General features: G+C 40.4%; 1 protein-coding gene across 6 annotated transcripts in view; it reads right to left on the bottom strand.

Moving 5' to 3' along the window:
• Window positions 1-4,332: 4,332 nt before the first annotated feature.
• KDM6A (lysine demethylase 6A) overlaps window positions 4,333-16,750 on the bottom strand; it is a 287,092-nt gene continuing 274,674 nt past the window's right edge. For all 6 annotated transcript variants that reach the window (XM_050936462.1, XM_050936460.1, XM_050936461.1 and 3 more), the window contains 3 exons: window positions 8,496-8,622; window positions 7,230-7,400; window positions 4,333-5,214 (listed from right to left, as the gene is read on the bottom strand). In XM_050936462.1, the coding sequence (XP_050792419.1) occupies window positions 5,185-5,214; window positions 7,230-7,400; window positions 8,496-8,622 (328 nt within the window). In that variant the 3' untranslated portion in view covers window positions 4,333-5,184. The remainder of the gene's footprint in view (window positions 5,215-7,229; window positions 7,401-8,495; window positions 8,623-16,750) is intronic.

Below are 16,750 nucleotides of genomic sequence, written 5' to 3' on the forward strand. Positions count from 1 at the left end.
ATGAAACCAAGAGACCACACTGGGCCGGAAAACCAGGTGTGGCCACAGCAAGACCGTGTCTTTGTAAAAGACCACACAGGGTGGTTCCGAGGTAAGCGCCCTCATCTCAGAGACCCTGTGGGCAGATATTATTGCAACTAAGAACGCAAGCTTCTAGGAAAGAAGAAGAGAGCAGGAAGCCAGAGGCTTGAACTGGGGGCCCGTGAGCCATGACAGCACAAGATTCAGGTCCCCCAGAGGGACGGGATCCCTGACAGGCAGATAGAGGCGCTTGAGGCCCCTGAGGAACCTGACTATTATGTCCTGGATGAAAACTGACCTACCCTCCAGCTGCGGATGGGAAGCCGAGAGAGCAGCCAAGTGGACCATAATAGATAAAATGGACAGGCCATGGAGCTTAAGATGCAGAAGATAGCCCAGGTTAACTGCAGTGAGGCCTGCTTGGGCTGAGTGCCTTTACTGGAGGTCCAACAAGTGAACTACTTCCAGTTGGCCAGGTAGGTCTCTCTGGTGGAGGGCTTTCTGCTGTTCAACAGGAACTGCTGGATACCAGCGGAGCACTCCTGCTCCTCTGCATTTAACCACGCAGCAGTCAAGCCGTCAGGAGATTCTGCACTTGTCCTTTCTATGGGACTCCCTCAAGCACTTCAAACAGTTGTCATGGGGGTCACTAATAGGCATCGGCCTGTTGCACGACCAGCATGGTTTGAAGCTGGGGGAACAGGGCAGGCCCTGTTCCAGGGTGAAGTCCCAGCTGGGACTCTAAATACTAAACTAACCTAACACTTAACTTAATGGTTAACTAAAGTACCTATGAACAATACACGAAGAAGATAGACAATGGGTTGTAAAGAACCGCAAAACACACTTGCAATGAGAGTCCGATCAAGTTACAGGCGGTAAGAAGGAACTGAAAGGGTGTAGGGACGGCAGTGCCCAATATACCAGCAAATGAGCACGGCACTCAAGGGGGTGCCACAGCCATCCCTAAAATACAGCTAAGGCAAAAATCTCTGATGACTGTGCATGCGGGCATGCACACACCTAGAATGGAATCGACATGAGCAAGCACTCAGAGAAGAAACCTCTCTCACTTCTTTGGATTAATTCAATTTACTCTGCTTTTTTGGCTGCCCACACTTTTTCCTGTTTTATTCTTTTCCAGTTCCCTCCCTTCTCTGAGTCATGCACTTGCCTTTGAACAATTTCTCAGATGCTACTTCCTATTTATTCATCTTTTAATTTTTCAGTGGAAATGTAGTCTATTGCATCTCAAATATGACCTCTTAGAATTATCCTCCACCCCCAACTCATGGAGTTTAATACTTGCTCTCTTGGCACCATGCAAGTATGTTTATTATACCCCTGAAGTTTGCTTTGTTGAAATCCAGTACCTTTATTTCAAGAAGCCTTTGCTTATTATGCTGAATTCAAATAGCTTGCACTCATTGCAATAAGGCAACATTATGTTAGTTACCTTTTCAAAATATGTTTCCTTATTAGTAGGAAGCAGATCCAGGATGCTTTGTTTTCTGGATCATGAAATTGTCCTGTGTAAAATTTTTGATTTCTGACTGGTCATTTTGCTGCATTTGTTACCAAACATATGTCTGGACAGTACTGTCTACTTACATAGCTTATATCACAACACTATCTGAGTACTTCACAAACACTTCTGAATTTAGCTCCCCCAACCATCTGTGAGGTAGGAAGTATTACCCTTATTTTTTACATATGTAGGCTGAAGCAGAGAGAGATTAAGTGACCTCCTGAAGATAACACAGGAAGTTTATGGTAGAGCTGGAATTGAACCCAAATTTCCTGCACCCCAGTCCAAAGCCTTAAGCACAATACCACTCTTCCTCCCCAAATGTACACCAGCCTTTGATTTTCAAACTCCTTCAAAGTTAGTCCAGGAGTAAGAGCTTATTTTGCTCTCCTCAAACCCTGGAGTCTGTGTCGGGTGCGGACTGCAGTTTCCCATTTAATTCCCTTTAGCCAGCATATTTTGCCACTACTCTGTTTACTATCAACGTGTATCACATTGGTTTTATAGATGCTTTCATTATACCTCCTCCCTGCCTATTTATTAGTCCTGTACATTCCAGAAAAGAAGTGTACTACTTTTATAAATGCTCTGGGGCTTGGTAGAATTCCTGCATAAAAACTTGTAGCCTGGAGCACTGCTAGTTTAGAAAAACAAAAAAAACACTTTTACATTTGTGGGCCATTTTTATGAAGGAGAACTGGCTATTCTCTCACACATCTGATTTTGCCATTGAAACTGACCTGTAGCCATAAGTATGCCAATCAAATTCACTTGAACTATGGTTCATATGTTGAGTTCAAAAGGCCACTGTTAAATTGAAAAGAGAAAAGGGATACAGATTTGTGGACATTAGGCTGCATTTGGTCCTTTTAGTCCTGCTCAGAAGCCATTTATCTTCATGAGTTGAGAGCTCACAGGTATTCTGTGATGGTTACAAATGCATCTCACATACACCAGGTATCTCACATTTTAAGCAGCACAAAGTTCTCTCTCTAATAACTACAACTGATAATATATATATTAACTTGTGCCTTTTTAATAAAAATGAAAGACAAAGCATTCTAAATTACAGCAGCTTAATAGATCTAAAAATTGTCCATATTTCAGCAGAATACTGTAATTAAGATAAACATTGTAACTGTAAAATGTTAAAGCTCCATGGCAATTTAAAACCACAATAAAGCCTGCAGTCAGACTATCACAGTATTCTCTCTGCTGATCTCCTGGTTTAGCCTGCAGCTTTATTGCTGTAATAAAAAAGTCTTTATTAAAAGTATGTGATATCCTCTCCTTTCCAAGAGGGAGGAAAAAAAACGAACAAAGCTACAGAGCCCTTTTGGTCAATACACCACAACAGTCCTTTCCCTAACAGGCAATGTTCTTTGCTAGTACTAAGAAATAAGAGGATCTTTCGTTTACCATTAGTTGAGGTAAGTTTTCTTGCTTTGATTCTGGTTTAAAGCTACCACAAAGGAGTGACTTTTCAGCTGCAGCATGATTTTTCAAGATTACAATATGTCTGCATAAAATACATAATGAAAAAAGTTATTTGCAGAATTGGTCATCAAAAGCCCTGACTTAGCTTTAAAGAATTGCAAATATTTGCTTTCTAACAGCTAGTTTATAATTTTGCTGGCAAGAAGATGAGAGTTTATATTTCCTTTTAATTGCTATACCCTTTTGTTTAACAGTTAAAAAGTGGTGTGAAAATCATTTATAAGTAGTTAAACTGCAGCAAGAGCACTTAACCAAGCTCTACTGATTCTAGATTAAAGGAGGCAAAAACAAGAGGCAATTGCTCTTATTGTTCATTATTTACCAAATTATTAGCTAATTAATATATCTGCATGCTTTGTGTCTGTAACATCTCACACTGAGTACAGAAAAAGGTAACAATGCAATCAGCTGGGTTACACGCTAAAAACAGTGGAGAAATTCTGTTCATCTGATGCAGAATTCTATGCATCAGTCAACTCTAATCCACTAAGAAAACTATAAAGGTTGAAATTTAGTTTTAATGCATTAAGGAACTGCTGAGAAAGATTATGAGCAACTTCATAAAATAAATGCCATCATTAATTCAAACTGCAAATAGTGTTACAGTCATATTATAAAGTTACTCTAAATAAACCTAGTGCTTCAAAAATTTACCAGTGATTTTCTATTACAAAATATGTGAAAATACAAAAGAATACTACAAAACAATGTCCTTTTTGGGTCAAAACTGACACCAAGACGACAGTCTTATTTTAGTTTGTTAACGGAAACTATTGGAATATACAAATTTCAGTTTGGTTGAATTCTATAAACCATATCCCCCAAAGCCCATGGTTAACATTGTCATGTAACCTCTAAAATTATTCTAACCTTCCTATGAAACCCATTACTTCTCTGTGACCTTTAAGGTTAGCCACTACTTGTTTTCTAATATTACATTTTGGCAGCAACTATTTATTAGCCTGTTATTGCAAAAAGTGCAATTTAACAATAAACCAGTCTGAAGGGGTTTTTATGTCTTCAGGATACATATCATATATTTCTTTAAAAATAATCATACTTTTGTAAGTAATACTTTACAGTAGACATCTCAAATCTACCATATATGTAAAACTTAAAATGAAAGAAATTTAGGCTCTAAATTTTTATACATATATTTATATTCAGATTCTATATATATTATATATACACGAGTATATATAAAATATATATAATCAGAGTCCAAAAATGAACAAAACCTAGGCACTGTACATAAATCTTTTTTAAAACTCAAACAATAGAAAAACTTTAAACATTAAACAATTTTAATAAAAGTTTCTGTACAATGCTAAGCAGTTTTATTTACATATAGAAAATGTAATAGGAGTAGTGTTCGAAATTACAGCACTCCTTAAAATTTCAATGGCAGGTAATCTGGAAAAAATAACAGCATTCCATTCACAAATATTTTCAAGCAATAAATATGTATTTATAAATAGTGTAAATTTACATCAAGATTAGAAACAAAAATCACAAATCTGAAGTTTATTCCTTAGTCTATGTGCAACCCATTTATCTTTGTGACTTGGCTGTTAATTTTTTTAAATTTTATTTTAGGAACCAAAAGTGTAACCGTCATGGTTTCAAAACAAGACAGAAAAACATAAAAGCAGTAAAAAATTTATATCACCTAACTTTTCACATTAAAAAAAAAAAAGTTGCCCAAAGAAAGACTTAAAATTTCTAACTACCTTACAAAGAAATGACCAGCTAAGCTAGTACTTTTTCCAAGGGAAATTCTGAAGGGGAAAAATGGATGAAAATAATTCATCAGCCCAGAAACAGAGAAATACAAAAGAGGTGGTCTTCAAGTCAGTAGTCTGTATAATGTTGCCAGTTTTGTCAGATATATACAAAACATGGAATTATTATTATTTTTGTGAAGTACAGCTGGATGAGCTTTATTTATTTTGAGTTCTGGAATAGGAGGCAGTGCTCTCTCCTGTCCAGTTGGTTGACACTCCGCACTTGGAAGGTTGCATAGACACAGCTTTCAAGCCAGCAGCCTTACAGGATAGCTACAAAAAAAATCAGTGGTGCAGAACTGGGTCACTTCCTGAATATCAGAAAAGTTTTCATTTAATGTCCATGGAAAAATGTCAAGATGAGGAGGATGGCAATGGAGGAGCCTGAAAAGAAAAAACAAATTACTTTTTCTACAATGGGCAAATGGAATTATTCAGTAAAGAGCCATATAAACAATATGTATAAAGTTTAAGGGACAAATTAACATTATTGGTTTTATATTACATGATTTTCTAAGACCACATTTGTGATTTTTTTTTGCATATTCAAGTACAATTTGCATTTTATTAATATTTTACATTAACACTCTCTAACCACAGGTACAATTATTTTAAGTCATCCATCACAACAATTATCTAGATGAGCATGCTAAAAATTAGACAACAGAACTCTTCCCTATACAAGCCTTCCGGCTCACCTTAGAAGAAGTCTGGGAGAACAGACTTTTCTGTAACAATCACTTCAGTATCCGAGCGCTTCACAAACAATGACTTTGGGTCTTTTACATGTGAACTAAAAGCCAATAACTCTGAGCTCTGTTACACCAACGGAGGGAGTAAATTCCAGAGTAGAGGGTCCTGCACTGAGAATGCCCCGGATATTTAAAATTGTGATACCTTATCTAAAAGCTTACAGGTCTCAGAAGTCTAGTAAAGAGAATAAACGCTTCTCCAAACCAACACTGTGAATTGCAGCTGGAAATTAATCAAAAGGCATAGTCATATCTGGACTGCCATATTCAATTACAATACAATATCTCGGAACACTCTATCCAACCACTGTCAACTCTCCTGTGAATGCAAGGTTCATCATGAATCAATTTAGCACCACTCTCACTCTGATTATGGACAAGACATCTGACCTTGCCTGCAACACTGAAAACCATGTGGAATGAATGAACAATCATGCGTTAGCATAGTTCAGACCAGCAGGCTACACCATACAGAACAAACCTACAAATGGGCAAAGGTAATGGATAGCAGGGTTTTTGCTTTATAACTCAGATGCGAAGGAGGCCCCAAACAGAATTGTTTGAGAGAATTCTCTTGCCAAGCAGAGAGAAAGCCAGGTTTTTTGATTTCCTACTAGAAATAACGTCCGAGTTTCTCTTAAAACGTGGTGCTAGTCTCTCAGCTTCAGTACTTCTATTCCTGCCCTCACAATCTAAGGGCACACAGAGGTTTCTGGAGGCCCAGGGCAAAGTTTTAAACTGAGAAGTCCACCATTCCAAAAAAACTTACCATGGAGGTGGAAGAGTTTAATACAGTGGGATGGGGTGGGTTTAAGAAAGGGCCCAGGCTGTGGGGTCACTGCCTTCCCTGTGGAGATAACGGTGGGACTCTAACCTGCATGCAGCCACGAGCTACTTCTGGTTCCACCTCTCCAAGAGCTCTAGTTCAGCTGCCAGTGGAAGCAGTATCCCAGACTCCTCAATTCACTCTACCTCCAGACTCTCAGCCTGGCAGGTTGCCTTAGGCCCAGTGCAATACCACCAGTGGTGGCTGGATACGGGTCCAGCTGGGATGGGTGAGTCGTCTCCAACACTAATCAATGGCGGGAACCATACCTAAGTGGTACTGTGACCCTGTGTGCCATGTCACGATGCCTTTCATTCAAATTTGGCCCAGTTGCTCCTCCATGATGATGAAGGGGTGGCTGACCCAAACCTGAATGGCATTGAGACCCCATATGCCAGGTCGCAATGCCTGTCACTCAAATTTGGCACAGCTGCCCTTTGGTGATTTTGGAGGCCCTCTCAAATGGGGGTCCCAGGGCAAACTTCCCCTTTTGCTATCTCCCCCTCAGTTATGGGTGGCCCTGTCTCCATCTGATCCAGACGTGATCTTCAGGTAGCCTCTATATTAGAATTTTAAACCTCATCCTTGTGAATTTTAACATCCGTTTTTCTCTGCAAACTCATTTATATACTCTATAGTAAATTATTGTACTTTTCCATGCATTTCTGCTGCTTTTCAATATTTTTCCTCTAAAAACTGAAAATACAATTCTATAAATCCATTTGAACCAGAAAATCCAAGGCATTCATATACAAATAGGTACCAAGACAACATACTACAGCTTTACAAAGAGAGTTTTGCACCCACTGACTATAACTTACTAATGTAAATTGGTCATAGGCTTGCATCATGTCCTCCATTTTGTACTGTTCTAGCACCGCAAAATTTTCCAGGTTCCCGCTTATCTTTCGTGCACAGTCTTGGCAATGTACAACATAGGTCTTTCGAGAATTGCTCTCACTGGTGACAAAAAGCAGATTAAAGACTTCCACCTGTGTGACAGGAAACAAATCAGTGTTGGCATCTGGTTTTGGAAAGCTACAAAAAATAAGGTGTGGCTGGTTTGAGATTTATATTCTGACTGTGTGCGCGTGAACATAGAAAAAAGACAAAGTAGCTCAAGAAAAATTCACACTTCCAGGGTTCAGTCACAGAGGTAGACACTCTTCCAACTCATGTCTACTACTACAACTAGATTAAGATGTTTGAATGACGGCACTAAAGAAAGCGCAGGCAAATATTACCAAGCAAATTTCATAAGCTGAGGGTTACACTTGTAAGGTACATATTGTAAACATTATACCTATTTTGCAGATGGGGAAACAGAGAAATTAAGGCCAATATTTTCAAGTGCCTACTAATTTTCAGTGCACGCCTTTTTTTGGCTTCTCAGCTTGGGACAAATGCCTGATTTTCAGAGGTGCTAAAATGATGCTTTTCATTTGGTCTTTAGCAAAACTGCTATCCTATTCTTTAAAAACATAATACAGTGTTAAATACTAGGGAGAATCAAAACACCTAGCAAGACAGGCATGTTCTGTGAAGAGTGCACTCCAAAGTTCTCTCTCTCTTTGGTGTCAAGTATCAGAGAGGTAGCCGTGTTAGTATGGATCTGTAAAAGCAGCAAAGAATCCTGTGGCACCTTATAGACTAACAGACATTTTGGAGCATGAGCTTCGTGGGTGAATACCCACTTCGTCAGATGCATGTCTCTCTTTGGGGCTATTTCTGACCAGTGAAATACAACAACATTCTAAAAATCAAGCTCAGTGGATCAAATTCAGTACAGATGGGATGAACCTTTTTTTAGAATCCCAAATAATCAAAAGACACTGCATGACTAACAATATGTCCATTGCAAAAGAGAGTTTAGCAAAATACAGCCCATATCTAAAGGATTATATTGTAAGGGCTTAGGAGATAGCACTGTGTCTTCTTACATATATCTATTTACAGCAACTAGCAGATTGTGAGTGCTACTGTAATGCAAATAAAGAAATACAAAATTAGTAACAGCAGTAATAATAATGGAAGACATTCCAAAAATAGATCAATTTAAAATTGTGAAGTTCTTTACTTCTACTGACCTCACAAATGCTACAGTAATGAGCCGGCTCTTCCTTTGATCGCCCATGCCAGACAATCTCTTTTCCTGCAGAAATTAGAGCTTCCCTCAATGTCTGACACTGCTTGAGAGTTCTCAATAGGCAATACCTATCACAGAAATCCAAAGTAAATAATTATACACAAACATTTCCCCTGTATTTAGTTCAAAACTAAACTTTTATCTGTTGATTTATTCAACCTTAACCCCCACCACAACAGTCAGTATATTTCATTTTAATTTGAGCAAACGAAACTTCCTTAAACAGTGAAATACTGTGCTTTTCAGTGTACTGTAGTTATACAACTGTTTTAATCTAACATTATCAACAAGAAGTTTAGTTGACTTACTGGGCTAAAACAAACAGCTTACACTTCATATATGAAACTCAAAGCATTATGTTGCCGACCCAAAGCATCATTTTACACTAACATCCTAAAACGAAATCAATTCCTCAACACAACTGTCTTCCAGTGGCCTGAAGTGAGGAAATTTGAGTTCTGGTAGAAATTATTACAGATTAGGAGGAAAAAAATACTCAGACTAGTTTTAGAAAATATTTTCTCTTGATTTCGCTAGAAAAAAATTATCTAAAAATGGAAGAAAATTTTGACATTGGTATGCTTACTGCATTAAGGAAAAAAAATGTAGTGTGCTCCCAAATGACTATTTACAATTGTTTGCAGTTTTTGTATGTAAATAACAAAAACCAGATTTGAATTTTAGCTCATCCTGTCAAGCAATATATCATATTGCTTTCCAATATTATGTGAACTACAAGTGTGTTCTCATAAGTGGGCCAAAATGGGTCACCCGACATTTTTTAAATTTCAAATCTGTACGTCATTTACAATAATTTTCAGTTCTCAAATATCCTTGCATTTGACCAGTACTCTGATTTTCCTCTCCAAAAGGTAGTTACATACATTACAGACACTGGAAAACAAAGGGGAAGAAAAAATGCTAGATGGAAAACTAAGTGGAAAAAAGTTTTATTTCCCCATCCCGCCCCCCAAAATATTGTTCAAACACAGTGCTAGCACCTTACTTTCTTTTAATTTCATAGTCTTAAAATGCTAATGTATGTTTTATACTTGTTTCTTTATGTTAGCAAAAATTTAGATTATACACTGAGACTTTGATGTTTCATGCTTAAAATGTTCATCTATGTTCGCTCCCCTGCCCGCAACACCCAAATCCAGGGACTTGTTAGCATTGTACTTCAAGAGCAACACAAACTCAAAGTCAAAATTGCAAATAAGCCCATTCTACATTAGCAACTGACACCACCTTCTGACATGCTGAACTTTCAAAAGTCAAAAAAGCTAAAATGCAGGCTATAAAAAACAAACAAACATTTTTTGGCCTGTGAATATAAAAGTTTTCAATAACTTTGATAATGTATTTATTTAAAGTCTAAATAACTTTTCATTGCTAACACTGAGATAATTTTGTTTTGAAGTGACCAATTTTACGCCACTATAAAAAATGCTTAATACAAATACAATTTTAGCCCCTAATGTATGGCATACTTATACATATGCTTAATTTCAAGCACAAGTAATCCTCCACTGAAGTCAACAAAAGGAGTTATTCATGTGAGTAAAGCTAATGTTATGTGTATCTATCTTAAGTATTTGCAGGATCATGTCCTTAATTTTCAATATTTTGGTTTTTGACTATAGAAACTTAGCAAAATTCAAATAAGAGACCGTAAAATTAGTGGCACTTTAAAAAAAGCACAATTTTCTTCATTATACATTTAAACCAGATTTTTTTTTTTTTTTTAGTATCAAGTGATTTAAATAACTTTATCCAATGGAAAAAAAAGGTCTGGGATTATGTCAAACAAAAGCAGGAATGATCAAGTCAGAGAAGACAAGAGCTAACCACCTGGAAAAGTTTTGCTGCAGGAGATCAGGGAATTAATTTATATCAAAACCATAACATTTTTTTATTGAAACATTTTAAAAACAGACATCTCCTGGTATCTGGTACTGCGTCTTCCTGAGGCAACACATGCTCTCTCACCGGATTTCTGCCAGGGTTCACATCAGAATGTGGCCAGTGGCTGCCTTTTGGCACTGGTGAAGGGAAGGGAGCTGCTTCCAGCCGCAGGAGAGGAGGGGGAGGGAGTGATGACCAGGCCCACATCTTTGCAGAGCTCGCCTCTTCTACCCCCCAATCCCCGCTCCCCAGTGGCTGGACGCAGCTTGTCTCTTCCTGCCTGCACAGTTGAAAGGCAGCTAACACCTCCAGGCTGCTGCTGTCCATGGACATAACCCAGCCGCCTCCTGTCCCCAGGCTACAGCACGGGTAGGTAGGGTTAAGCCCCAAGGATGAATTGTGCACCAGGGCCCAGGAAACTTGACTGCAGGGGCTTCACCGAACCCAGCCAGAGAGGTGGGTCAGCAGGGGAGGGAGCCTAAAGGATGAAGCAGCTCCCTGGGGGCAAGACCCAGGGTGAGGGTGTGGGGGGTGAAGAGGGTGCTAAACCCCTGCCCAGGGGCTGCTGTGGAGTCTGCAAGGTTGGGGCATGAACAGGCTTGAAATTGCTTCCCCCCCACACCACTCCAGAGCTTAGCTGAGAGGCGGAGAGGCTTTCCCATGCCAGCGCTGTGTGAGGCTTTGGCATGTGCATGGCTCGGCTCCTCCTGGTCAGTGCCCCAAGCTGGAGGATCTTGGGCTTTCCCAGGGCCCTGGTCCAGCCAGAGGCAGTGGGGCAAGGAAGGAGCCTGCCGGCCAGGCTGTTGGCAGGCTGAGTGCTTGGACCAGCACGGAGTGCAGCGGGCCCCACATGTTGCAATTTGGCCCTGCCACCAGCCTTGCACACCCAACCCCATCATTGGTCACTGGACCCCCCACGAACTGCTGGTGGGTGGGCGGTTGGTGAGCAGGGAGAGAGACAGAAAATATGGGACAACATGCCTATTTAAAAAAAAAAAGTTGGGACACGTGCAGGAGGGCTTAAATATGGGACTGTCCCTTTAAAAATAGGATGTTTGGTCACCCAAAATATGAGTCAACTGTCATTTAGCCCATCAGATGGCATTTACCAATATTTAAATCTAAACTGAGTACCTCTGAGAGAATGCAAGTGGAATTTCAATTATACACTTGCTCATTAAGAGCCATCATATTATACAATTAGTCTATAAGAGTATCAGTTTATTTAATCTATTTAGTTCTTTAACTGAATTGCCATTAAGAATAATGCAGACTTCTAGGTCATATGGGGTAGGGTTCATAATTTGCTGGCTGCAGAAAATCAAATACATTAAATCTATGAAGGCTGTTGGTACGTGCAATCCCTAATTAGCCCAGCTCTCTCCAACATGCCATTGCAATCAGCTCTTTGAGATTAGCCAATTAAATTTTTATCATTTAGAGGTAATGATAGGAAGGCAGCAGGTGGGATCAGTCCAGCATCAGACATCTGAGGATTGGAAAGACACCTTTTAATTTTCTGTCTATTCTATTTGCTGGCTATTCTGTTTTTGTAACTGAAAGTGCACAATAAAGTAGTATTTATTAGTTTAATAATTTAGGAAAAAAATCTGATACACTACCTGTTTATGAAGTATGCCCTGAATTAAAAAGAAATTAAAAAAAACTGTCAATATTTTGTGCTCCCATGCTAATATTTAGATGGGTTCTTTGGGCAGGCCTAAAAGCCTTTCCCTCAATTGTTCTTCAGAGTTTCAGATTTCACTGTCAAAAAGTTTTCTAGCTGTTACAGTTGTGAAGAAAGCATTCAAAACAAGAGCAGATGCTGCAGTGATATCTGCCTAAGCTTTTAGAGAGCCTAAAAACTGTGATGCCAATGACAATAGTTAACAATATTGACATTTTAAAGTATTTCATTGCTAATCGAAGTATGTAAGAAAGAAGAATATCAGTATGAAGATCTACACCAGTGTTTCCCAAAGCGTGTGATGCCTGAAGGACTTGTTAAGGGGAGGAGGTAGATGAAAGATGTAGAAATTAGCAACACAGTGGGGCTGATGAGAGGCACAACTAATTTCACTTTCCTGAAGGCAGGCTCAGCTTTCAAATATTTGGGAATCATGCTCTAAGTAGTATACTTTATTAGGCTTTGGGATAGGTTTATGGTAAATAAGGGAAGACCTTACAGTCTAGTACAGACATAGGGTGAACCCACTGTGAGGGAGATGTCAGCCTGATTTCTTCTGTGAGGAAGGGTTCAGTGAGGTCTGCTTCTGAACCTTTATATATTTGGTGAAGTTTTCAAAGCTTGGATTGCATCTTGTCCATCGCCTTGAGGCAGGGCTGTTCTCTAAAAATATATCCTTCAGTAATTTTGTCTACTCTGGTGTAAATATCCTGGGATGAGTATCATCTGGATCTGCTGATTGGGCATATTATTTCCTAAGTATCCTTTTACTGATGCTTTTATAATCAATATCCCTCCATTGCTTTCTAGTTACACAAACTCCCATTTTCTTTATTTAATCCAAAATGACGTTTCTCCTATAAAGCTATTGAGTATTTCAGTCATTTTAGGATTACTGTCTCCCTCCTCATTCATTAATGTGTCCTCACTCTCTCTAATGTTTCCTTTTTCTTTTGGCCCGATACATTTGTAAATGCCTTTCTTATTCCCTTTAGACACTTCTGCTATCATCATCTGGGGATTCTTCTGTTTGTTTTTTTGGGAGATGGGGGTATCTTTTCTCAGAGCAATCTAACTTATTTTGGATATTATTATTTGGCTCCCCAAACAATTCCAGCCCCATTTTCAGATCTTTGAACACTGCTTTTTTATAAGTTTCTAGTACTTTTTCTTTGCTTTTATTTAAAAGAACAATGCTGGATTGCATGCTTATTGTGGTGTTTTAAGATGCTCAAACTTTCTTTCAAACACACACATTTTAATTCTTCCCTTGCACATTCATCCCAAACATTTACAGGTATATTTATTCACATTTAGTTTTAAATAGTACTCACTGCCATGTATGCCAGTGCCTATATGTCACTGCAGAACATTTTTGCTTATTTTTCAAACGAGAAGCACAAGTCACTTTTTTATTTCAGCAAAAACTCCTCTTCTACCCTGTTTCCTACCTATTTTGGTTCTTAACCCCCAGAAGAGGCAACTGTTTTAGACTATCTAGATGCCTTGGATTGCCTTGACTTGTGTCAATTTGGATACAAATCTGCATTTGGCACAGAGCTGGCATCTGTTGCATTTATTCAGAATTAGGAAGAGATAATTTATCAAGATCAAGTGTTCATGCTGATATTCAATGAGCTATATTTGAAACCAATGACTATAAAGTGTTGGCAATATAGCACAGAAACTAGCAGGAGTAGACACAGCTACTCAGGTGGCCCCATCCCTTTCCCCTTGGGCAGGTCCAGTGGATAGTTTTGGACAATGGTTCTTCTCTCCCAAGGGTACTCACATGAGTCTTCAGAGAGTACCAGATGGAACCTCTATTCTCTCTCTATATGGGGCCGAAATGAGGGCTAGAGGAGAGACATGAACTGCAGTATGTTCTGTATGCTGACCACACCTTTCTGTCTCCATTTCAACTAACCTGATAAGTATGAACAAACACTTGTCTCAGAGTCTAGCAAAAACTGTGCGCTGGGTGGTGGTTTCCTGGGTGAGGCTTAATCCAGGTAAAACAGAAGAAATATTGGATAGATTGGGGAAAACAACTGCAAAGTATGACAAAATATTTTATCTGCCCATCTGATTAAAGGGTTCTGCATTTGTAGTATACATTTGCAATTTAGGCATCTAATTAGATTCCCAGAAGCTGTTAGTCAAACAGAAAGCAATAGTTCAGTTTTCCCTGGGTTTCCCAGAGAATCTCTAGGACTTCTCAAGCATGCTTACTGTGAGTTCTAGCATCTTAACTGAAAGGGTAAGGATGCTGGCTTTTTAATAAAGTCCGTCTTTACCCCAAAAGTTAGTCATGGAAGCTATACAGATGTTCACAACCCCTTAAAACCTAGACTTTTAAACAGTCTGACTAAAAATCCCTTCCTCTCTCAACTTTCAATCTTGGCATTTGTGTTGTCACCATTTTGTTAGTTCTCCAATCATCAGGGTGTTCCAGCCTAGAAAGAATGCAAATTTCTAATGTAAAAAAGAATAAGGAAAATACCCTCAGACTTTTTTTTTTTAATACATCCTTAAAGGAGAGGGGTGTGACAGTGTTATTTTCTCTTTGCTTTGCAGGGCTAAACCCAGTATTTTACAGGTCACCTTCAAGGTGATTTATAAGCCCCCTCACCTTAAAAGGATGAGAGCTGCAGGGCATTCTTTGTGATGAGTCATTTACTCTGAAATTCATTCTCCTCTACTTGCCTGGAGTGACCCAAAAGGTCACACATATGTTGGCCTACAGATTATTATTTCGGGGGGGATACTGTGCAGAATTCACTTCCCCTGCAGATTTTTTCGCTTCGCTGCAGAAAAATGACTTTCTGATAGGGAAGCTGCAAGAGCCGTCGTGCACCCCTTCTGAGCAGCATAGGTGTGCCATTTTGGGTGCCTGGAGCAGCCATAGGAGAGGTATATCACCATAGGGGGCGGTGCGGAGGACGCTCCTGCCAGTGGCTCTTATCCTGCGCTGGGCTCAGCTGCTAGTCCCAGCTGGCCTGGGCAGGATGGGACTTCCTCTTCTCCTGCAAGGAATGGCCAGGGCAGACCCAGCCCCCATAAACCTCCTTTGGCTGCAGGAAGTGCCGCACACTCCCCCTACTTCCTGCCCCCATCACTCCTCAGTCGTGGAGGGAGGGGTAACTGTGTGGGGGACTGCTCCCCTGTCCACCTAACCCCCATGCATCCAGATGCCCCCATGCCCAGACACCACTGCCAAGTCTCACCCCCAGCGCCAGAACTCCCCATCAAGGCCCCCACACCTGAAACCTCACCCTGCTGAGCCTCACCCACTGCATCTGGAATCCCCCTATACTCAGCCCCTCTGCTGAGCCCCACCCCCACACCTCGAGCCCCCCCACTGAGCCCCACCCCTGCACTGAGACTGTCACCTCCAAGTGCCCTGCACTCGAATTCCCACCCCGAAGAGCCCTATCCACATGCTTGGACCACCCCAATGAGCCCCCCGCACCCAGACCCTTACCTTATGGGTCCCAACCAGCTGCACCTGGACCCTCACCTCAGACCCATTCTCCCAGCACCAGATTCCCCCCCCCACACACACACCCAGACCACCTCGCTGAGCCCCAACTACCTTCACTGGACCACAATGCAGTTCCATTGCCCCTGTGCTCAGGCTCCCCACTGAGCCACCTGCACTCAGAAGACCCCACACAGAACCCTCTCATCACACGTGTATCTCCCCACACTAAGGCCCTCTATACTTGGATCCTGCTATGCTGAGCCTGCCTGCCCACACCTGGTGCACCTGGCATGGAGGGACAGGGCTCCAGGGTATTTCTGGAGCAGACCCAGACCTTTTGCTGTGTCATGGTCTGAAGCAGCCGCACCACTGAGTCTCTGTCCTGGGTGATGGTGGTAGCGGCGATCTCCCACCACTGTGCAGCCAATGGCCTATGCTCCCCACTGCCATGCTGGAGCCTCTGCATTTATTTATTGACATGTAAAATTTGTAGAATTTTAAAATACTGTGTGCAGAATTTTTACTTTTTTGGCACAGAATTTTTAATTTCTTGGTGCAGAATTCCCTTAGGAGTAGAATATGCTGGAATGCTCATCTGCTTTCTCAGGATTTCAAAGGGTGGAAGTGATGCCAGATGATTTATTTTTGTATGGATTTGTATGGCTTGAAAGATATGTTAAAGATGACTTGAACCTGTGAAATACACTTTTGAAAACATTCAATTTTGAATCCAGCCTGTTACCAGCTCATGTACACAATTTAATCAGCTGCAGAACTCTTCAAATGAAAGGGCGGTGGGGGAAGGAGGAAGGAAGAAGAGGCTTTCCAAACTCTGCCTCCCTGCTTGTCAAGGTGTTTTCCCTGCACCTCTTGGTGATAGGATATAAATCAGCTAAATGCGAGTACTGGAAATGAACAAGTACATTTACTATTAAAATATTTAGTTTAACTTTAAAAATAATTAAACATGCTCACCCTGAGTCTGAAGTTTACTGACAGCAGAAGGCCTAATCTTTCAACTGGTTATATATAGGCAGACCCCTGTGCTCCTGAAGGGCCACATCAGAGTCAACAGAGGTCTGTCTGCATACAAGTTGCAAGATTGAAACCTAAAATATTT

The sequence above is a fragment of the Gopherus flavomarginatus genome, chromosome 1 (genome assembly GCF_025201925.1).
Source record: "Gopherus flavomarginatus isolate rGopFla2 chromosome 1, rGopFla2.mat.asm, whole genome shotgun sequence".
Classification (NCBI taxonomy): Eukaryota; Metazoa; Chordata; order Testudines; family Testudinidae; genus Gopherus; species Gopherus flavomarginatus.